The sequence below is a fragment of the Lygodium microphyllum genome, chromosome 7 (assembly GCF_053477565.2).
Source record: "Lygodium microphyllum isolate KBCC chromosome 7, Lygodium_microphyllum_v1.1.10, whole genome shotgun sequence".
NCBI lineage: Eukaryota > Viridiplantae > Streptophyta > Polypodiopsida > Schizaeales > Lygodiaceae > Lygodium > Lygodium microphyllum.
This window is the reverse complement of record NC_141141.1, coordinates 88,494,729-88,519,181: the sequence shown is the minus strand read 5'-3', so window position 1 is coordinate 88,519,181 and position 24,453 is coordinate 88,494,729. Positions and strand designations below refer to the sequence as shown.

The window sequence follows — 24,453 nt, the reverse complement described above, 5'->3', positions numbered from 1 at the left end:
ACAAGTTCCTTAACTTATCTTCAAGTTAATCTTTGTCTCCCGCCCATACAGGAGAAATTATGTATCCCTTCTGTCCAACAGAAGTATCCCTTCTGTCTTGCAAAAGTAACTGGTCCAAATCACATAACACCGCAAATTCAATCCTTTATCTAGAATAGGATCTCCCAACATGCCCAGACGTTAGGGGCCATGGAGGTCTTCAACTCCATTCTAGACCTAGCAAGGGGTGTCTAGAGCTCCACCTGACCCGCAAGCTGTCTAGGAGCGAAACATCTTTCCCATGGTTGGCCTTTTTACCACTTGACCTTCGGCCCATGAATCGAGCAATGCTCTCTTGAGTTAATTCGCGGTGAGATCATGGAGGTGATCCACCTGTGCAATATATCATTCCTTAATTAAATCCTTTAAGAATCCAGCATAACAAGGCATTCAGTCCTAATATCAGTTTCTAGGAAAAACATTCCTTTATCCCCATGGCAACTTATCATCACAGACCCTTGCCATACATTTAGCATAAATCACAAGCACTTGGAACAATCATCCAAACAACAAACTAACAACTAGTTGAATGTAAAAGCATTTAGGATGTTGTTCAATCAACCAACAAAAAAACCAATTGTATTCTTCCCAAACAATGCAAGAATAGTCGCGATAATATTTCCCTCGCATATCTGCTCTTCCCCTTGGGATCAAAGAGTGATTCTATGTAAAATTTACTTAACTCTTGTATGCACAATTTTTAATGTCATGATTATGCCATTCAAAACCCCTAACCAATTCTTCCTTGTAATTGCTCTATCAATGAATAAGCCATATGCAACTAGGTGCAATTAATTTTCCTTAATACATGCACTTTGCAAGCTCGATCTTTTGAATACGTGAGATCAAATTTATCCCTTCCGATGACCTATCTCATGCATCATAGTATGGGGCCTAACATATCTCATACGAGAATCCAAACAAGCATCTATCAATTTGGAAATACATTACTTACGACCGAAACCGCAGTTGGATTGGCAATGATGCCTTTGCCTGAAGCTTCCTTTGCTGGTTGTGGGATTGCCATCTGCACATGACATTCTTTGCTTGGGGGCCATCGTCCGCAAGTAGATTCAAGAGATAAAGAAGACGGAGTAGATTCGAGATAGGAGAGTGTAAGAGAATATGGCTTAGTCGAAGATCGAGATAGGGAAAAATTGAACTAACTCTCTCCGTCGTAGCCTCTTGGGATAACTCCTCTCTCTCTCTCTCTCCTCTCTCTCTCTCTCTCTATTTATCTCTCTCAAGCTCCTTCTCGTAATCTCTTGGAGGGGTATCCTTCTCTCTACCTCTCTCTCGTAGCCTCTCGAGGTCTCCTTATGCTTCCTTGTGCCTCCCCATGCCTCATATTTATAGTGAATTAGAGAAGAGACTTGTAGCTAAGAAGAGGAGCTCTTTATAAAGGGGGATCTTGGAAAAATCAGTGATCTGATGCTCAAATCATAAATCTGATGGCTCCATTGGCTCCGAAAGGGGGGTAAAACCCCAAGACACTTGCTTGGTTAGAAAGCTCTCAGTTCACTCCTTCTTCTTTTTCTCCATTTGAAGTGCTATCCACTGCTCGTAGACTGCGATTGCGGCACGCGTGATTTTGCAAATCCCTCTCTTTATTTTGCTTTTGATAAAATCTCCAAAACTAACTAAAACATCACTTGTCTTTTCTTTTAAATGACATCCAGTTCTAGAAATATCCATATCTTTTTATGATAATATCTAAAATATACTAGTTTTGCCCAAAATTTAATATTTTTGGACCATCCAAACTATACATATTAATACTAGATATTAATATAGCTTATAAATCTCGTTCACGTTTTAACTTCTGTGAAGGGTGGCTACGGTCCTTGTCAATCCAAGAAAAATATCGAATTTATGACTCTCAATTTTTCTAAATAAAATATTTTTAATTAAATAAAAATTATTAGTTATTCATGTTAGTTAGTTTTTACCTTAGTTAATCTTTAGTTAGTAACCTTACACTACAAGGAAAGAGAGGTATAGCGACGGCGGGTAGCGACACAGGAATAGCGGCATCGCTATCTGCGTCAAATAGTGATGCAAATAGCGACATCCCACAGGGAAAAAAAAGAGGGTAGAAACCCGAGCGCGTTTCATTTCACGCATTTTCGTGAGACATTTCGAGAGGGAGAGCGAGAGAGAGAGCGACCGTTTTGCATAGAGGGTGAGAGAGGGAGAGGAAGAAGGCTTGCCGCCGCCGCCGCCGCCGTTCGTGAAGGAGAGGAGGAGCTGCCATCGCGAAGAGGAGCCGGCAAACCCTCGCCAAATCTTTATGATGAGTCCATTCTCTCTCTCTTTTGCTTATTTATGGTTTAATTTGTGTATATTGGAGGGAGAGGAAATGAGAGAGAAAGAGAGGGAGAGGGAGAGGGAGAGGGAGGGAGAGAAAGAGAAAGAGAGGGGGAGAGAAAGAGAAAGAGAAAGAGGGGAAGGGGGAGGGGGAGGAAATGAGAGAGGGAGAGGGAGGGAGAGAAAGAGAAAGAGAGGGAGAGGGAGAGGGATGGGGAGGAAATGAGAGAGGGAGAGGGAGGGAGAGTGCATTCTCTCTCTTTTACTTTTGCTTATATGATTTGTGTATATATATTGAGAGAGGGAGAGGAAATGAGAGAGAAAGGGAGGGAGAGGGAGGAAATGGGAGAGGGAGGGAGGGGGAGGGAGGGAGAGAGAGAGAAAGAGAGGGAGAGGGAGAGGGAGAGGGAGAGGGAGAGGGAGGAAATGGAAGAGGGAGGGGGAGGGGGATGAAATGAGAGAACAAGAGGAAGGGAGAGTGTATTCTCTCTCTTTTTTATTTATTTTTTGTATAATTTGTGTATAATGAGAGAGGGAGAAGAAATGAGGGAGAGGGAGAGGGAGAGGGAGAGGGAGAGATAGAAAGAGAGGGAAATTAAAGAGAGGGAGAGGGAGGAAATAGGAGAGGGAGAGGGAGAGGGAGAGGGAGAGGGGGGGAGACGAAAACATAATAGGGAAATGAGAGAGGGAGAGGGAGGGAGAAGAAATGAGAGAAGGAGAGGAAGAGAGCAAAAGGAAATGAGAGAGGGAGAGGAGAGAGAAAAATAGAAAAAAATCATTAAATCTAATAGAGAAAGAGAGAAAGAGAGGGTCGGGATGAGGAAGGGACATGAAATGAGAGAGGGAGAGAAAGAGAGAAAAGGAAATGAGAGAGAGAGAGAGGAGAGAAAAAAAGAGAAAAATCATTAAACCTAATAGGGAAAGAGAGAAAGAGAAGGTTAGGGTGAGGGAGGGAGAGGAAATGAGAGAGGGGGAGAAAGAGAGAAAGGAAAATGAGAGAGGGAGAGGAGATAGAAAAAATGAGATAGGGAGAGGAGAGAGAAAAAGAGAAAAATCATTAAATCTAATAGAGAAAGAGAGAAAGAGAGGGTGAGGGTGAGAGAGGGAGAGGAAATGAGAGAGGGAGAAAGAGAGAAAGGGAAATGAGAGATAGAGAGGAGAGAGAAAAAGAAATATGAGAGAGAGAGGAGAGAGAAAAAGAGATAAAAATCATTAAACCTAATAGGGAAAGAGAGAAAGAGAGGGTCAGCATGAGGGAAGGAGAGGAAATGAGGGAGGGAGAGAAAGAGAGAAAAGTAAATAGGACCTCACAATAAGCTTAGGGTACTATAATAGTATGTACTAAGAATGAGTCCACCTCACTAAGAATAGGATTGGCGATTCACCTCACTAAGAATGAGTCCATCTAGGTACAAAGGGTACAAATACATTATCCTAGAAACTACATTATAGAAGCTTCCACTTGTGTTGGCACAAGGGTACCATCATATTTCACCCTCCCCCTCTCTAAATTTGTGTATGCATCTACATACAAAGGGTACAAATAAAAACTATCAGAAGAGAAGCCAAATAGACAAATGTAACAATATGTGGGTATAATAGTCAGTGTTACAACTTCTCTTCTTCTTTACTACCCATATTTGCTATTGTACCCAAGTATTATGAAGGTAGATAGATAGATAGAAAAATAGATAGATAGATAGATAGATAGATAGATAGATAGATAGTATCATAGTACCCTAGTATGTACTACCTTGTACTTATTACATGCTATCACATTTACTGCATAATGCTTAAGGTACCCTAGCACCTGCTACATAGTATCATAGTACTGGGTACTTGGCACTATGATACTAGAGTACTAGGTGCTAGATACTAAGATGCTATGATATTATGTGCTAGGTACTGAGTACTAGGTACTAAATACTAGTGTTCTATGATACTATATTCTAGGTCATAGAAAAAGAGAGAGATGGAAGGAGAGGATAACAATCTAAGAAAAGAAAAGAATGATAACAAAAACAAATTGTTTGTTGTAACGTAGACAAAATGGAAAACGAAGAAGGTCCTGTTGTTCAAGATCGCAAGGCGTATCTTAATCAACGTGTCCCATGTCCTTGCTCTCAATGCAAGCTGGCAATTAGACGAAAACGCCAATTGTCTATAGAACACGTACGACGATTTGGCGAGTTTCAATCTGAGATCATTGATCAGGTGATTGCAGATTTTCAGCAAACGGTAAGAAAAGTTGATATCAATCATGCATTGTACTTGCAAGCTAATTGAATACCATACACAATAAGATTGGGTCTCGCTGGCAAATTTTCTATCCAGGGAGGTGATGTCTCATCCCAAGGAGGAGTGCACCCTTTGCGGCCAATTAGAAGAGTACGTGGGCGTGCGATGGATGGAGTGCAGGAGCCAATCCACCACTTGCAAGGCCAATCTATACCGTTAATGCCCGAGGAGACAGGCAACCTTCCAGACCTACCTACAATCTTGGAGCCTGAGATGGAGGCAATGATCAATGCATTGATTCCCATGGATGTCGAGACTTCTGATCTGCTTAGAGAGGAAGCATCCATACCATTATATGATGGGTGTCGAGTATCTTGCCTGAAGACATTGGTTGCACTCCTAAGTGTGCAAGCAAAATACGGGTGGAGCGATACAAGTGTGACCGAGTTGTTCAGGTACCTTGTACATACGCTTCATTGATTTTTTTTTTGGCACTATTATTACAAACATTTGTGCTTTTTCAATGTGTTTATGATTTTTTTCAGGTTATTGAAATATCATATATTATCACCTGCAAATACCATGCTTGAGTCTCGTAATGATGCACGACATGCTTTACGAAAGCTTGGCATGGACTACAATAACATCCATGCATGTATCAACGATTGCATACTGTTTTGAGGAGAATACAAGACTATGGAGACATGTCCAAAGTGTGGTGCTCACAGGTATCGACAAGACTTGCAAGGGCAAACCATCCCTCAAAAAGTTCTCAGACACTTTTTGCTTATCCCCCGCATAAACCACATGTTTCGTACGTCCGGCATGGCGAGCTTGACAACGTGGCATGCGCAGAATAGGTCCACGAATGGAGTTTAACGAATATCAGTGGATTCACACGCATGGAGCCACATTGACTCTACCTTCCCAGGCTTTGCCCGAGAGCCAAGGAATATTTGGCTCGGTCTTGCAATGGATGGCCTGAACCCATTCGGTCTGCGCTCAACTTCTTACAATGTGTGGCCTATAGTCCTTGTCAACTACAATATCCCTCCATGGCTTTCTATGAAGAAATGACATCTCATCCTTAGCTTACTCATCCCCGGCCACTACAAAGTCAAAAATATGGACGTGTATCTTCGTCCATTAGACGATGAGCTTAAGATTTTGTGGGAGGAGGGGGTCACCGTGCAAGATATGAGCAGGCGCGATGGTCGGCAGTCAGCTAATATTCGAGCCATTCTCATATGGACGATGCATGACTTTCCGGGATTCAGAGAGTGCTCAAGTGAACAGGCCTCCGTTCTTGCTGGTAATATCTATATTTTATCTCGTTCAAGCAAGTATTCAGTAGGTCATGGTGTTGGAACAGGTCTGGTTACCTCAAGTTATCATGCATGTCCATTGTGCGGGCCACAATTAGACTCCCGAAGGTCACGAACCATGAAGAAGATGGTATATCAAGGACACGCTGCTTTCTTGCCAGAGGATCATGAACTCAAGGAAGGTTTCCTTGGACGACCTCCAACACATATGAACCCTGCAAGCTGGTACGAGCTGAAAATGGTCCACGCGGAATCACATCCAAACGGAATGTGGCGGTTCTCAGTTTTCTATGAGTTGCCATATTGGACCTACTTACAGGTCAACCACTTGTTGGATCCCATGCATATTTTCAAGAATGTGGGCAGCTTGCTATGGGACCACATTACTGGAAAGAGAGACACTATAGGGGCAAGAATGGATTTGAAGGATGTAGGTAAGATGGAGGCGCTTTGGTCGCAATTGAGTATAGATGGTCGCGTGCAGCTTCCTCGCGCTCCTTGGGTTTTGTCCACTAAAGAAGAGCGCATTGTGAAGCAAGTAATCAAGTCTATCCGCACTCCGACGGGTATGATGCGTTCTCTCAGGTCCGCATTTTCTAAAGACGACCAATTATCAGGGCTAAAATCCCATGACTGACATAAGATATGTCAGGTTTGTACTACAAATAGATTGTAATTGGCGTGCGCATTTTGCTATTTGGAGTATAGCCATTATTCATAATGCTTTCTCATTTGTGGCAGTTTATACTACCGATCGCGATCACAGGATGTCTTGCTCTAGAAATACGCATGGCCATTTACAGGTTTTCGACTTTGGTGCAATGGATCTCACAGAAGGAGATTGACGTCCTCTATTGAATCCGCGAGGCAGGGAGCAGTGGAGATGGTCTGTCTCTTTGAGAAATACCTGCCCATCAACATGCTCACGATACAAATCCACCTTCTTGTGTATCTTATAGATGAAGTGGAGATTGCTGGACCTGTCCATACGTGATGGATGTTCTTCTTAGAGCGCTTCATGAAAACCCTGAAAGGCTTTGTGCGACAACGAGCTCAGCCAGAAGGTAGCATGGTTGAAGGTTGGTTGGTGTCTGAGGCGCTAGTGCATATTTCACAATGGCTACCAACGGTGGATCTAGACAACGAAATGCTATGGTCTCCCTGAAGGATGATGATAGACTGACTGGAGATGTGGTGGTTGGAAATGGGGTAGAAAAAAGAATGGATGCCTCAATGGAGGAGAAGGTGAATCACTTTCGTATGTTGCACCATGCCTCTATGGAGATGTGGCTCGCCAAGTACTAGATCGCTAGGCAAGATCAAGAGGAAGCGCGAGCTGAAATTTCGACATAGTACTCGTCATCGACCGATTCAATATCCCGAAGGCATGGGGGAGATGCCGCGGTTCATGTCAACGCGATGGTTGCATGGAGCTTTGACCACATCGTCTCGCGAAGGGACAGAGGTCTCAATGGAGAAGTGGGAATTCTCGAGGGGATGTAGTCCAAAGGTGATGAGAGGTTTAGAATTTGTCGTATCTAAATTTTATATGCGACATCTAATTTGAGTGTTTCAATGTACAGTACAAAATATATAGTGCAACGTGGTCACGCGGACGGCATTTTCGCGTGGAGCATATTGACAAAATGCGCTCCATAATGGACTGTGGTATCATGGCAAGGTTCGAGCAAGAGAGGCGGCGACGAGCAACGGATCCAAACACGGTTGTGGATGAGATGGAGTATTTTGGGAACATGCAAAGTATTGTTACGGTGGATTACCGTAGCTTCTCCATGATCCTATTCGATGTGCAGTGGTTCAAAGTGGTACTTGGAGGAGCTGGAGCAACAATTCGACGAGGTCCATTTGGATTTCTCGAAATAGATTCTGAAAAAAAATGGACGGATTTGTGCGACACCTTTGTGTTGCCGGCCCATTGTGAATAGGTGCATGGACTCATTTGTTTGCTAATTGTATTACGACATGGTTTATGTCACAATGGTTTGAACTCTCTTGTACGTGTTTGTGAACAGGTAATCTTCTATCCAAATCCCCGACAACCTCGATGGTGGTATGTGTTACCTTCAACTCCTCGAAGTGCGAGAGTATATGATCAAAGCGATGTTCCGAGCATAGATGAAGATAATATGCAAATAGAGGGGTCGATATTGCAAGGGGTGGAGGCCATCGAAAGCTTGGAGCTAGCATTGGCTAACAATGATGGAAATACAGGAGTCCAAGAATTCTTTGAGAACGAGGTGGACTCAACCTTTTGTGGTGACATGTCTATCGACCTTCCAGTGTATGCGGAGTTGTGTCAAGAGATTGGCATGGGACCATAGGATACTTCATACTTGGAGCATCCACTTACTCAATTTATTTACCAATCGCTTATAAGAGTACATAAGATATGTATTTTAAGTGAGGTTTTTTTTAAAGGATTTATATTACTGTGCTTTGTATGATTTAAATTGATTATTCTAACATCATTTTTTGTCTGTGTAGGTGACATTTTCAGGATGAGTCGAGGGATGAGCGATGAGGAGTTACAGGATATCTTCACACGCATGTCTCTAGAACAGATCACGAGATTCAGAGAGATGGCAGACCAGGAGCTGTCTCGGTCTTTGTCAGGGCGCTCTTATAGATCTACTTCAGCGCGATCGAATGCTTCAGCTTCGAGCAGACGAGCTCGATGCTCCAAACTTGGGCCAGAGGGAGGGAGTGCTTCGGGGTCAGGGGGGCTGCAGAGATATGAATGCAATGAGCCTGTGGTCGACACGGGATACGGGTGCAACTCCTCGCTCTCGTGGCCCTTCCAAGGAGCGTGGCTCAGGCTTAGGTGGATGATATGGAGGCACAGACGCGATGTCTCCATCTCATCGTTCAGCTGGAGTTGCGTCACCTCAGGGATTTGTCACACCTGTGGGGACGTCTACTCCAGTTACTCTGGCTTTTGCTCAGCCGTTAGCAGGTGGCACCCCTATGGGTGCCACTCTGAGAGATATTACCCCAGTCGGTACACCGGATGCACAGGGGTCTCCTGGATATGCCCAGGAGCGTGGATGCAGATGGGAGAGGACCCATCTGAGGCAGACTCTAGGGGGATATGGATATCTAGTCGATGGTAGGTCAGGAGCCATCATCATGAATGATGAGGGGAGGAGGGTGATGGCTCGCATGATAGAGTTGTGCCAATAAGTTTTTCGGCACAACGTCTTAGATCATTGGAAGAACATACCGGAGGGGAGCAAGGACTACATAGTAGAATCCTTGCATGAGGAGTTTCCGATCCCAGCCTCAGTATAGATAGATTCTCTACGGGCTGGATGATGGATTGCATGCATGCATATATGTCACACAGACGATCCGCAAGGCAATCAAGAGTGGGGCTGCAAAGCCCGAGTGGTTAGATGCAGACGACTGGCACCGACTGAGGGAGGAGGCTACAGATTCTCCAGGACGTTGGAGTCAGCAGCGCGAGGCGGCGAGGGCACGACTCGAGGCCGGAGTGGTCCATCATCTTGGGAGTGGCAGCCACAGGATATATTTGGAGGACTTTGTAAGTTTTTCTTTTGTTTTGCTTGTTTATTTTTTTGCAATATTCTTTGTACTGACAATCATGTTTCTAACAATTACATTTTGTTTTGTTTGCAGCACTCCATTACAAATTGCGATCTGATTGGCCTTGAGACTCGATATGCAGAGAGGCACGGTCTCACTTCATTGATCGACCGATTGTATAGACGCGGCGGCCCTGTAAGTCACTCATCTTTCTTGTCCGTAGTTACCATGTTTAATTAGAATGCATTATTGTATGGTCGATTGATGTGTTGTTTCTTTTTTTGCAAACTTCATTCGATGCTCCTTTGCGGCGGGATGAGCTTTCGAAGGGAGAGGATATGTAGCTCGCCCTTGGATCCCTGGAGCTCACACACCTTTATTTTTGAGTCGCCTGATCTATGTAGACATTTTCTATGTATTAGTGATATCTTGTCATGATTGTACCAATCGCTTATTATGCGATCATGTATCAGTGTTATGATTTCAGTATACATTATTTTTATTTGCAAGCGCATTGTACATAGTGCAGAAACTATTTTGTATGACTCTACTACCCTGCCACAAATTTTTTTTCCCCCTATTACCGTCGTTATTAGCATCGCAAATTTTACTGCTCGCGTCGTTATTGGAGTTGTTATGTATGTCGCAAACCATCACTACCGATGCCAATACCGACGCTGATAGCGACGGTGATACCGACTGTTCTATGGCGTCGCCAATAACAACGCTTTTTGCGATGACGGGGGCAAATGTTGTTATTTGCATTTTCGTTGCTTTCAACGTCGGTATAAGGCCTATATCTTGTAGTGTTACTAACTTATTAATTGACTAGCTAACTTTCGAACTAACCAACTAACTTTTAATTGCATGGAAATATTACACACAGGCCAATCTCCAGCATCAGCAATGCATACTATGTTCCGACCCTTGAATTGAAATGCAAGGGTCTTCTTAACAAAATCAGCCTGTAATGCCAAGGCATGCCTAAGATAACATCACAGTTTCCAATGGGTGCAAGTAGGAAATATTCTTGGTCATGGTAATCCCCAATTCTAAGATTCAACTTCCCTTGGATAGAAGTAGAATTGGTTGTAAGTCCTTCAAATGCCAAACCTAATCCAATTGGTGTTCCCAATCGATCCGGTGGAATTTGTAGCCTTTCAACAGTATTCATTGACTCAAAATTATATGTGGAACCTGGATCAAAGAGTATCAAAACTCGTTGATTGTTGAGGGTCCGCCAACCCTTTAAGAGTTATCTTTTCTTCTCATTTGAATGAGTGTTAGCTTACACATCTAGAATAGAATCTGAGGATGGAGGAGGAGCATCTTTAACCACATTTGCTTCCTTCCTTTTGTGAGGACATTCAGGCTTCATCTGCCCTAACTCACCACAAAAAAAGCACCTTCCTTCCTCTTTATACTTTTGTATCTCAGAGGGTGAGAGATACTTGCGCTTCTTCTTGTTACCCTCTGGCTTTGAATATTGGTCATGGGTAAATGTAGGTCTTCTTCGATTAGTCCTATCTCTTGGTTGATGAGAGATTTTCTCTTGTCTAGCTCTATATGAACTCATCTCCAACTTTCGAGATGTACCAGGTGTATGCAAACTTTCAGCTATGATGGCAGACTCCATCATGCGAGATAAGGTTTCATGTGGATACACCTTCATGGTTCTGTGTAAAAGAGGGAGTAGGCCAACTTCAAACTTCCTTTTCTTCTCTTCATTGTTGATCTCCATGAAAGGAGTAACCTTGAGAAGAGTAGACTAAAACTTGTCCACATAACTAGTGACCTTCTCATGCTCTTTCTGGCCTAGTCAATCCCACTCCTTCTTGACATCATTCTCAAAACCAGGAGACAAGAACTGAGCATAAAACTTCTTCTTGAACTTTTCCCAAGTTGTGGGTTTCCTTCCCTCCAAAATGAGAGTCAACCACCAATTGCTAGCTCTGTCTTTCAAGTGCATGCCTACATGCCTTAGCTTGAACTTTCCTGAGAAATTACCATTAAAAAAAGTAACTTCAAATTGCCTGACAAAGGCTAACGCCTTAGAAGGATCTCTCTTACTAGAGTAAGAGTCAAGCTTTATGTCCTTATCCCCAGACTTGAAAGTCTCAGTCTTCTTATGCTTGCTCCTCTTATGTTCCCTCTTTGTCCATTTGCGGATTGTATGAGACTTAGAATGAAGAGAGTAGGAACTAGAAGTTGATGAGGAGGAGGGCCTTCAGTAATCAGGGGAGTAGTTGAAAAGTGAGTTCATTAAGTGATGCACTAGGAATAGTGGTCTCTAAATGGTCTCATGGCCATGCTAGATCATCATTAACACTTAATTTATTGACATGAATTCATTAAATAGAGAATGCGTAATAAGCAATCAATTTAGTGACAATAGGTGATACCCTTGTCAATGCAATTTTCATTATTGTACATATCTCAATTGCACTTGTGCTCCAAGTCCACCCCTCAATATGACTACCTCCCCGCTTCAAATTCTTTTCCAAAACTCAAGAAGGCTACCAATCTCCTAAAGGATAGTTGTTATGCCTTATTGCAAGAGTTTAAGTCTAAGGCCCTAGGATATACTTTTTATCAAGGTATTGCTACAAATTCAATAGCACTTGATTGAATTACTGGGTCATCAAGAAAATATTTTTGTTTCCCACATTTATGCCTTGATAGCTTGATACATTAAGGGCACTAGTTGCATTTCTTAATGGTTGCTCTCAAGCCCATTGATGATATGGCTCCAAATCTATCCCATAAGGGTGTTCTAGGATTCTCAATAGCAACTATGAATGTTCAGTTGGCTTGTTGCTACTTTTGGCTCTTTGACCTAGGTGCAATATCCTTTGTCCTATGACTCTAAATGCATATAATGTTATGTGCTTGTGTACCACTAAGATAATCCTAAGGTCATGGCATTCTAAGGAGATGTGGATTCCCTTAAGAGGGAGTGAGACATATGAGCTTGTGATTTCCCCTACCCTACATAGATGGTGGTCCTAGTGGGCTAAGATCCTACATATAATTTGGAGGACTTGTGAGTGCTTGGGTACTCACTAAGGTAGGGTTTCTTTGAGGTAGCGTGTGTCGGTGTCTTAAGTGAAAGATGCCCTAAAAATTGCTACATCCAATATTCCCGAATCACTAAGAATGTTGTGTGTTTTACTTTCCTACTTGCAGTTAATTATTGAAGCCAGTAGAACTCACTTGAGTTGGCTCCAAAAAGGCAATTGATTGGGCTAAGCAAGTGCATTAGCTCAAGTTATGGCTCCATTATGCAATCAATTTCTTTCCACAATCAACTAAGGTGTTAGGTTTTTCATGATAATCTTGTGACTTGATGCAGTCAATTATGTCATTGTGAGTGATTTGAATTCAGTCCTAATGTTTGTGCTCACTCAATTGTCTTCTTCTCCTAAATGTAATTATCTTGTACCTAAATGCATGATGTATATAATGAGATGTGATCCTAGCTTATCTAGGCCTAGGGTGTTGTGCCTAGACATGGTGTTGGAATATGCTAGGGTTGGGTCTACTATATGCTTATTTGACTCCAATTGGATTACAGCTAAGGAATGGTATAAGTATGTTTAATCTAAGACCATGGATCATACAAATATGGTCCTTGAACTATGAAGCATCATCATAATGGAATGCCTAGGAGGTGAGATACTTTATACAACCAAAACAAGGTGTCAATACATGGAGCTTAACTTGTGTAGGGATATGTGAGTGGACTTAGAGAAAATGAAACTTTAACCTATATGCCTATGTGAAATGAGACCCTAAGTGCCTAATCCTAGGTGAACTATACCTAGGTACAGTGTGAGAGTCAACTAGGTTGACCCTAAGGACTTGAAGGTTCTAGTGGTGAGGGTTAGTAGTTCTACCTATTCTACATGCAGTGCAAGAGGCTCTAGTGTGAAAGCTTTAGATATTCTAAGAATTCCTAGCATGCATGGTGGGATGAGTCTAAGGTTGAGGATGTTGTGCTTTAGTGTGCTTTAGTGTGATGGGAGTGTGCTACATGAGACACAAGTCTCTCCAATGGGTGGAAGCGATGGAGTGGATCTCTATTAGAGCTATTGTTAAGTTCACCTAGCCTTACTCTTAGGGTGTGAGTACGAGGCAACTATTCCTCCCTCTTAAGAAATCTAGGTAATATACATTAGGATCACCCATGAAGGATGTTGGATTCTCAAGTGAACCCTATGCGAGTCTTAAGTAAGTACCACTAGTAGTTCAGGATTTATCACCATAATTTCTCGTTACCCTACTTTTGATCCTTTGAGCCATCATAATCTTCAGTCAAGTATATTTCCTTAAGAGGAAAAGAGGCATAATGCCTACCCTTCATGGTAGTTTAGGTACAGTTCCACATTCCAATTATTCCCATGGAGTGCACACATTATCGATCACAACTCAAATGGATTAGGGCATGCCGACTTACTCCCCTTCTAGAATTCATGGCACCCTTGTTAGGTATGCAAGGTTTGCTCCAATAGGCTTCTTCGGTTGCTTTGATAGGGTAAGTCTCTATTGGTCACAACATTTACCTTTATGGGTTATTGTGTTGCCCAACTCAAGATAGTGCCGAGGCATCCATTCAAGGTATGGTTTACCACTTGAAGTCAGTTGTAAGATATTCTAGTTTCCCCATGGTGGATATCCAAGTTAGCTAAAGGAGTTCCCTATGTGTTAGTTGGACATCATCTAGATAAGAGGTTATCATTGGCTCAAGTGGTTTGGGTAGTCCTCAATCAGCACGAGGTGGCATATGAGGCCCCATCTTGAGATGACATATGAGAGTAATTCAAGCTGAGGGTGTTGATCCGTGGTTGTGGATGGGTCCTTATCCTTCGGATGTGATCTCTAAACACTTCTAAAGATGTAGATGACTAGCCCTAAATCCTAATGTCTGCATGGGAACCTATGCTCGGCAAATGGTGTATGTGAGGTGCATATGTCTAATGTGCCTATGCAATCCAAGTTTGTGAGCACTTGTGGTTATATACTTGGAACCAAGATAAGGAATTCAATTGGATGTGAATTAGGATACAAATGATGGATATGAGTTTTTGATGGAGATGCCTATGGACATTATGCTTGAATGCATATGCATATGACATGGATGATAGGGATGACAATGACACTATGTTTCTTTATGATTCGATGGATTTTGGATATGATTATGGGGATGATGCATTATACCCATTTGATTTGGGTGAGGATGCTCATTGTTGGATGTGTGATGACCATTATGCTAGAATACCTTTTGATCTAGGTGGATCTTTTGGATGATTCATGATGTTAGAGAATAGGTTATATCTTATTGTAACAATTTTATAAAATAAAAATAATTGGCCCAACTCCATCAAATTTGGTTTGTATGGTTTGAATGGGTACTATGAAGTGATGGTGGGGTGCCCAATTGAAGGGTTGCCCATATAGAGGGTTTTAAGTACAAAGGCAAGATGATGCCCCACCAAAGCCTACACATGTGAGCTAGTTCACATGCAAGAGGATAGTGTGCATGAATGTTTATGAACTCTTCCTATTATGCATGAGTGGTAGAGTGGTCCAAGGTGTGCATGCATGACCATAAGTTGCATAAGTGGCCTTGACCATGACCTCAAACTTGCTACTTCTCATAAGGCATACCATCCTCAATGAGGAAGCTTGTGTAGCCAAAGTTGCATCCCCCTCAAGGATAAATATCTATGTGTTAGAAGCACCAATTAGAGCTCAAACTCCTAAAGCCTAGCACTGAACTCCCCAAAAGGAAGTCCTTGGACTCACAATAATAGAAGTGATAATATTAATTGACCATTACTCTACAAATTTATTGTGCAAATCGGGGTGTGGTGGTTCCATTGAAACATGTGAAACAACTAAATCTAGCTTATTTAGGATGATAATTTTATACTCACTTCACTCTAAAGGTTAAGTGAGAAGTCTTTATTTATTTATAGATGTTTTGTGACATGAAAGTTCAACTACATGTTTCTTAATTTTGTCTTTTATGCAAGCTCTAAGCTCAATTTCTAAGATTCCTCCCACCTACATTTATTTAGTTGTGGTATATGTGACCTTGACCTTTTACATGTTAGAATGGTGGAAGAGTTTTTGTACTTGCAAGTATTCTAAATCTAAATCTAACGTTAAAACCTACTATACTCTTTATATAGCTAAGCCCTATAGTAGGGCATGGCAAATGAAGAGCATATAAAATATCAATTACTTATTTTATTGTTTTACCTATAACATATGAGCAAACAAAGTTAGAGTGGTTACACACTAAATGATGTATGCTTAATCACCACCCAAAATGTAGGCATGCACTTTTTGAAACTTGGCATAGACATGGGTATACCCTCACATACCAAGAGGAAGCTTTGCAAAATTGGTGGAAAATAATTAAAGTATCAATCTTTTGATTGGATGCACATGAAAAGTGCATCCCTTATTTTTTACTTTGTAAAGTGAGTAGGGGAGACTTCCCATCTAAAAGTGGATGGGGAATTCATCAATTTCACAGGCAATAAGTCATATCCTTTATAGAGTGTAAAGGAAAGCGAACACTAAATTGCTAAATAAACCCTTTGATTTGTTAACAACTTGCAAAATGGGTGTCTGTAACTCGGTTTGTAACTAGCCTTATAGTCGAAACAAATAGCATGTTAGAAAAGCATATTGGGCCAAAATCATAGGTTTGCTTATATATTTCATCCATACACACATTTATTCACATTATTTTTGCTAGCTAACTCATGAGCCTTAGACCTAATAACTTAGTTTAGGACATGTTAGTTTAAATGATTCATTCACACACACACACACACACACACACACACTCTCTCTCTCTCTCTCTCTCTCTCTCTTCTCTCTCTCTCTCTCTCTCTCTCTCTCTCTCTCTCTTTATATATATATATATATATATATATATATATGCACGTTTCACTATGCATTCTCATAGACATGTACTATAGTCCATGCCTCATCCACTCATTTAGAAAATCTTTTTATTTAAGTGATTTGATTATGTATCATAATAAAAATTAAAAATTAATTTAATAAACATTTTAAATTTATTTTATAATTATTTGTTTGTATGCATGCATGATAACATATATCTATATGCCTTTCCAAGTTATATATGTTACCCTCAGTATAAAAAAGGATAGCATATTAATGAAAATTCTAAAGGGCCTTTATGTATGTCTTAAAATTTACTTGTAAAATAAAAACTTGAGATTGGTTGGGTAACAAAGTCCTTGTAAGTAAATTGATTAATTAATTCTTGCAACTCTATCCTAGATTAAAATTTATCCTAGTCATGTTAATACATTGTGATGTAGATTTTTCATCTCATTATTGTCCTTGGCATTGCCTTTTAGATAATTCCTTTATCATTACTAAATTGTTTTGCCTAAGCCCATTGCTCTTGCCTTGCCACACCCGTGTGACTACATCATCTTGTTTTAAGTACTATCGTTTTGAGTTAAGATGCCAAGGCCTCCCATATGGGTGAGGCAAGTTGAGGTTGGCCTATCCTCAGGATGGAACCCAGCCCTTCACGCATGCACATAGCTATATTAGAGGGCACACAAATTGTATCCTCTATTAGTGTGTTACTCTCTATTCACACATTAAGCTGTGTTGTCATTTGCAAACAATTCTCCTTATGGCATTGTTACAAGAAGCAAGTCAAACTCACAATTGGGATGGTAAATTGGGAGACACTCGCCCCTAGCAGCATAGCGATCGCATGGTGCACAAGGACCGCTAGTATACAAAGTGTTTTTGTCTTAAAGTGGGAGAAATGACATATGAGGATTAGTTTGTTGTACTACTTCTTTAGATAGTGCATTGTTGGCTAATGAAATGGAAATGGAAATGCAAAGGTTTGTGTGATGGGCTGATTGTTAAGACATATTTGTTGGGAGGGAAGCAATGGCCATGGTCCTTCCACTCTCATGCAATCATCAATCCATTATTGCTGCAGAGGTGTTCCCTTCCATTGCTGACACTACCATAATATCCAGAATTACAGAAGGTTCCAGACGAAGAAGAGGCGGTAGCAGCAGCAGGGAATTAGGGTTTCGGCCTCGCGCCTCAGCAGCAGAAACAGTCCAGGAGACAGCCTCCCAGGTCGCAGAAGGCAACCCCCAGACGGACTGGAAGTCCAGGGGCAGCTCTCAGCTCAGCCGCTGGGCGCGCGCTCGCCGCCGCATCCGCTCCGGCAAGATGGCTGAGCGATTGGCCGAGCCCACCACCCAGACCAACCCTTCGCAGTCACAATCGTCTGCCTCCGACCCCAGCGACGACCATGCCCTCGCCTCCGCCGATCATGCTTATGCATCCTGCCCTTCCACTGGCAAGGAGAACATCATCTACATGGTCTCTGATGGTACCGGATGGACTGCAGAGCATGCCGTACATGCCGCGCTCGGCCAGTTTGAGCATTGCCTTATTGATCATGGTTGCCCTGTCAACACCCATCTGTTCTCTGAGGTGAGTGCTTGTCATGGCGATAATCTCATGGTCTGTGAAATCTAGGTTTTGACTTTGTTAGGATACGCCGTCCGTCTGGGAAAGAGATGGCTGAATTCCTCTCCTGTCACATGTGATCGATAAATGTATCAGATAAAGAAAACAGGGAAATTCCTTGTGCCACGTCATCGGTCTGGTGGTCTAATGGATGCCAGACTGCATGAAAATTCAGGCAGACTTGGCCTCTGTACTTAGTGAATGCCAGAGTGCATGAAAAACCGGCAGACATCTCTTGTTTGTAGTTCTATCCATCTTATGCCCTAATGGATGTAAAGGGTAGGTCTGCCTGTTTTCTTTCTAAGCCGGATTCCTGGTGTCAACGAAAAGACAGTCACAGCACTTGTTCTTTGTTGCATAATAGCTTGAGAGTATTGATTGACCCATACGTATTGGCTGCTGTAGATCAGTGATGTTGATCGTCTGATGGAGATTGTTAGAGATGCTGCCAGGGAACATGCAATTTTTGTTTACACATTAGCTGACCCTGGGATGCAAGAAGTGGCCAAGAAGGCCTGTCAGTTATATGGCATACCTCACCTTGATATCCTTGGTCCCATAACTGAGTTACTTGGTCATCACATGGGAGTGACTCCATTGGGACTTCCACGGGGAGCTCCTGGACGCAAAAGTCAACTGTCGAAGCAGTATTTCAAAAGGATTGAGGCAGTGGAGTTTACAATTAAACAGGATGATGGGGCCCTTCCAAAGAACCTGCATAAAGCAGAACTGATCTTAGTGGGAGTCTCACGTACTAGCAAGACGCCTTTGTCAACCTACATGGCACAGAAAGGTTATAAAGTTGCCAATGTGCCCCTTGTCCTGGGAATTGATCCACCAAAAGAGTTATTTGAGGTGGACCAGAGCAAAATCTATGCATTAACCATCAACCCAAATTACCTGCAGAGTATTCGGACAGAAAGGTACAGGAACCTTGGAGTGGCATCAAGTTTTTACAGTGATATGGATCATATAAAGAAGGAGCTTGAGTACAGCAGCAAGCTTTTTGTACAAAATCCAACTTGGCCTGTTATTGGTAAGTTACTGAACCTAATTTTCATTGTTGTCCCCAAACTTGTTAATTTCTTCTGTAGCATCTCCTTATGTGCTTGGATGTGGTTCTCCCCAACTTGGCAGAGGTCACAGGGAAGGCAATTGAAGAGACGGCTGCTGTGATCTTGCGAATTTATCACGACAGAGAGAAGAAGTATGTCATGCCTCGCATCTCAAAGCGATACTAAACCTTTGCAAATTTCAGGAGGTTCGGATTTGAGGGTCTCAACATGATAGGGCAAGGAATTCTGTCATACTTAGTCACAACTTTGACCACTTTATAGTTGGTGATCCTGAGGACAGGGGCTTGCTTCAGCCACATCTTTGAAGTAGTCTGCTGAAGATTATGGATGTCTCTTGTTTGTATTAACAGCTAGAGATACAATGTATCCACAATGTAAATACTTGTATAAAGTATCAAAGATGAATCATCAAGCCTTCACTTCATATTTTTTCTACATCGAAACCAACATCATTGCAGTCTTCATAGTGCAAGAAATCTAGACAACATGTGCATTGACAGGTGTGCCGTTGAGACTGAATTGCAGTCTTTGAATGGCATATTGGCATTGCAGTCACACTCAAGCTCCATGTCAAGCTGTGATTGTGCACTGCAGCAGAGGTGTTCTTGTGTGCAAGGTTAACACTGTATAACAGTTTCTTTAGGCCACCAAAATCTCTTACGTCCGTATGTTATGATTAGACCGAACTTTTGGATAGCACTGGGTCTTAGCATAAATGCGAGTGTATGTTTCAGAGAACAGGTGCATAGTGATTGCATATGTTTTGTACACAGAGGGTTTATCATTGCATTTTGCGATTTTCAATAAGTGATGTTAGTGGAGCCCAACTTTGAAGCAGACTTGATGTTTTGAAGTCATCTCAATGCTTGAGATGTTCACTGACTAATCTTGCATGCACATGATAACTTGTTCACTCACAATTGAATTTGAGGTTAATGAGTTCTAACGTGTTCTTCATGCAACAAATCCACATTAAAGTTTGGTAAATAAGCTTCCAACCAAACCACATTATCAATTGTTGTTCAACAAGCTAGAAGTTTATATCCTTTTCACGCTATCCAGATAAAATCCGAATAATCAAATATTGTCTATCTTCTTGTATCTTCTATTCTTCTATGCTTATTATTGAAAGGTTTCTGGGAGTGCCCTGTGGTATCTCCTCAGCACCTTTAAAAACCTTTTTTTTTTTGCTCCTTTTTTACCATCTTATTTTTCCCTACTCTCTCTCCTCAATATTCAGTGAGGAGGGCTCTATCTTTCTTTCAACAATGACTGCGCTTAGCAGTACCACTTTGTATATCGCCACATGGCATGTACCAAGCTTCTCCTTGATACAGTCAGGATGAGTATCCTATGTGTCTCCTAGGCAGGCATTTGCTGTACCCGTATCCTTAATATCAAGTTAGCTAAGGCTTTGCAATGATTGAATCTTCCAATGGCTCACTCAACAATGACTCTACTTTTAGCAGATGCCTGCACATATTAGATGGTTGAGCACATAAGCATTATGTGCTCAACCTCAAGGATGAGTAGATGGAATCATATGCCCAGCCTTGTTATAAGTTTGCAGCGGACACCCACAAGGTGATATGCTGGATAAGCTTCTCCTTGATACAGGCAGACCTATTATCCAGCGTATCTCCTTGGGCATATGATCCCATATACTCATCTTTGAGGTTGATTGCATAATGCTCAACATCTATTATGTGCAGGCATTTGCTGCAAACTGATACGCCCTATAAGGCTGATTATTGCATAACCTTTGGTTCATCTTTGATTCACTCTGGCTATTTGGCACTTCTATCTCTGCAGTCCTGGAAGACACATTACCTTCACTAGCAGGAGAGCAATATTGGCAAGCCAAAATTTCCATTGGGCAATCTGGAATAAGCAACTATATTCTTGCTATTTTGAAGAGGCAGCAAATCCACTATATCAGATGTCCCATATTCCTCCAACTATCTCCTAAATGAGTTGAAAACTTTGAACCTTTTTCCCAACTTTTGGGTTGCAATGGCTTCGATAAGGCTCACTACTGCTTGGTCATGTCCCTCTAATATGGTAAATATGCTTTTTCCTGAGATAATTTGTTATGTATTCCTAACTTCTTGTATGCCACCTTGATGGCATTTAGCTTTGGTCTTCGTTTCTCCATTATACAACTTATCAAGGATGCTTGGTATGTACTCAAATTTATGTTGTAGACAAGGTTCAATGGTTGTGATGGTCTAAAGCATTGATCCTTTTGATACGAACAAGGTACGTGGTTAGATATGGTGAAAGGGATGACAATTGGGTTGTGCCCCCAATGCCTATAGCATATGTTTGCTTGCATTAGTTCTTAGTAATTATATTCTTGGCCATTTTGCAACAAATACAAGGCGCAACCTTTCTTATGCTTTTGTATACCATGTTCTGTCCAACAATCACATGGTTCTTAAATCATGACTTGCATGTACATACGTATTGTTTAATTTTCTTTGATGTAATACTTTAAGCATAAATTCCATTTTTAACTATATATGTCTTTCAAAGGTTTGTTTCAATTTGTTTTCTATAGCTTTGTTGTAACACACACACACACTCTCTCTCTCTCTCTCTCTCTCTCTCCACATACACCCATACAAGTGGATGTATGTATAAAGCTTGGAGAGCCTAAGTTTCATGATAGAAGACAAGAATATGCGATCACCAAAATTTGGCGCAAAATTTATTTCCCAACAGTTGTTGCAAATTGAATTTTCTCTCTACCCTTACCACTTCTTGATCATCTCCAGCACTTTAGTCCTCTAATTGATCTAAAGCAAGCCTATTGCTATTCTTTGCTTAAAGCAAGGTCTTGAACTAAACTTGAAGCATAAAGATATGGAAATACTATAATCCACAGTATTGAATAGTAGTAAACTCAAATTTGGAGCATCTAAACCACTCAAATACATAGTTAATTGATTAATAGCCCACAAACTAAAGACAAGGGTTGAACTACTGTAGAGGGCTAAAAGTGAGGGTTGGAGGGGAAGACCCCATAGCCTCAAAATCAAGACTATGCTATCCTAATCATCTACTCAATTATCTTGCTCTAATCTAACATATACCATATCTGTATTACCTTGAAACTCTACCCAAATTGCCTAAATCACTACTTATTTTGTCCAATCTCCAAAGGGTCAAGCTATAACATATAATTTTCCTTTGTTTCCAACAAGATTTGTCATTGGAAATTACCTCCTTTCTCAGCCCAATCCAACCAATCCATCTTATGTATATTTTATTGAAAGTTCCCTATTTCACCCTTGTGATTTGTTTATAGTTTAATCTTTATTTCTAGAGTAGAGAGAGAGAGTATAAAATTAGTGAGAATTTTAGATATTCAAACTAAATCTTGTATGAGATAATAAACCCATAGAATTATTGATTGCTTGCACTTTGGGTTAGCAACTATCACACATGAAGCAAGTTGTCTTATCAAAGTGTATTTGAGAAATTTAAATCACCACGGCCCAAAGAGAAGAGTGATGATAGTTAAGCAATTCCTAGTTACAATGGGAGTAGAGCAAATTGTTGCTACTAAAAGCATGGCTCCTCTTCCACCTCCACCTCTAATTCACTAAATACCCATATGAATAGGCTTTATCATAATTGAAAGAAAATTAATTAAAGAGAAATGAGAGGAATTATCTCCACCTTTTCAATTTAGACCCATAGACCATAGATGAATCTTAAGATGAAAATATAAATTAGTATTAATTATTTAAATAATAGTCTAAAGTACATCGAAAAATTAGCCTACTTTCACTACAGTAGTAAATTCAAAATAAATGCTAGAAGTTACTCTCATCATAACAAATCTTTAGATAAATTATCTCATATCTATGAATTGAAATTGTCAATATAAAAGGCATTGCATATAAGGAATTGCTCCTCTTAGAACCCTTACACAATGAAATAGCATATTATCAATTAGATATTAAACAAACAATAGATTCTTTAAAAGGGACATAAGATATCTCGTCATGAGTGCTCCAATTGATATAGTCATGAAATTGTGAAATATGGAATTGTTGTTTATTTTATTACTAGAGTTGGCACAACTAAGGAAAACATTGTTTGCAAAGCATTGAACTCTACAAGGAAAGATTGTTTAACGTGAATAATGGTTGGCATGATTTTGGTTTCTCTATGCAACTATTGATGGATTAATCTATACATAGGGTATGGAGAGTGGTGATGGCTATCCCCAAGCATACCACTAGTCCTTGAGGGAATTGTTGTCATCTTAGTTGTTAGAACATGCAACTAAGGCAAGATGTCTCTTTGCAGATGTGATGGGCTTTCTGAGAATTGCGGCGACTAGTGAGACTCTACGGTCACTACTGCGATGTCTAGGAGAAGGAGTCAATGCTATGTAATCTCAAACAAGGTTTGGATGATCCCTATACTAGTTAATTGATGGATGGTGGATGCTCGGGTTTGGGCCTCTAGTTTGGGTGGTTTCTATGGTTGGTTAGTTGGATGGATTTTGGTTATGGCCAATGGCTAGAAATAAGATATACTTCCTTTTTTATTGTAGTAAAATAATATTTTACAAGGGTTGTACTCCATTGTCCATGCAATAATTTATGTGTATTTGTGATTGATGAGGTAATCAATGAAGCTATTAATAAGTATTTGTAATGTGCCCACCTATCGGATGTCCATGCACGTTTTTAGCGGTTCATCAAGAGACGAGTCTAAGCGATGCCACCCGGCACTCCCATGGAATGTCATGAGGTTTGTTGCCTAGGGTTTCCCAAGTCCACCTCGCAACAGAACGCCCGCCCACTAGGATCAACTTGAAATTTGGATTCCTAATGGACAAGGTCTCCTAACAACATTCTAGCATCGGGTCCTAGACATCCTACTTTACGCAAGGATACCCAAGCCGAAGCAGATCCATGCTCCACTTGGTTCAAAGAGAATGGAAAATGAGAGGGATGCGTCGCTCAACCTCTCTGCCCGTATGGCATAGTCCCATTCCGGTCCCCTACAGTAACATGAATTAGATTCTAACTTAACAAATACCTAAAAGTCGAATGACGATAAAACCTTGTGAGAAGCCTCCCACTTCTCTAGGACCACCCTGTCGTAGGACAGACCCGTTGGGGTTCTGCCCACCTGCTTCCCTTGATAACTTTAGTTTTCTAATTAGGTCCTACAACAATTATGTGTGACGTTTAAAATCAACTTCATTAATTAAGCCTTTTAGAGAACATGGTTCGTTTGGGTAACTTATGGCACAAACACGAATACAAAGCAAGCAATCCTTTGACAACAAGTTCAAACAAATTCGTTAACTTATCTTCACCTTA

At 41.1% G+C, this 24,453-nt stretch overlaps 1 protein-coding gene across 1 annotated transcript; it reads left to right on the top strand.

Moving 5' to 3' along the window:
• The first annotated feature begins 17,299 nt into the window (after positions 1 to 17,299).
• RP1 (PPDK regulatory protein) lies at positions 17,300 to 19,533 on the top strand. The gene is made up of 3 exons (XM_087681613.1): positions 17,300 to 17,993; positions 18,435 to 19,065; positions 19,167 to 19,533. Exons 1-3 carry the CDS (start codon positions 17,433 to 17,435, stop codon positions 19,268 to 19,270), a joined length of 1,296 nt encoding a protein of 431 aa, XP_087537739.1. The 5' UTR covers positions 17,300 to 17,432; the 3' UTR covers positions 19,271 to 19,533.
• Positions 19,534 to 24,453: the final 4,920 nt, after the last annotated feature.

What these genes read in the sequence shown, in the direction of transcription:
- RP1 (XM_087681613.1), top strand. Translation starts at nt 17,433, where the DNA reads ATGGCCATGGTCCTTCCACTCTCATGCAATCATCAATCCATTATTGCT. An exon ending in ACACCCATCTGTTCTCTGAG is followed by an intron (nt 17,994 to 18,434) that starts GTGAGTGCTTGT and finishes TGGCTGCTGTAG; the next exon opens with ATCAGTGATGTTGATCGTCT. An exon ending in TCCAACTTGGCCTGTTATTG is followed by an intron (nt 19,066 to 19,166) that starts GTAAGTTACTGA and finishes CCAACTTGGCAG; the next exon opens with AGGTCACAGGGAAGGCAATT.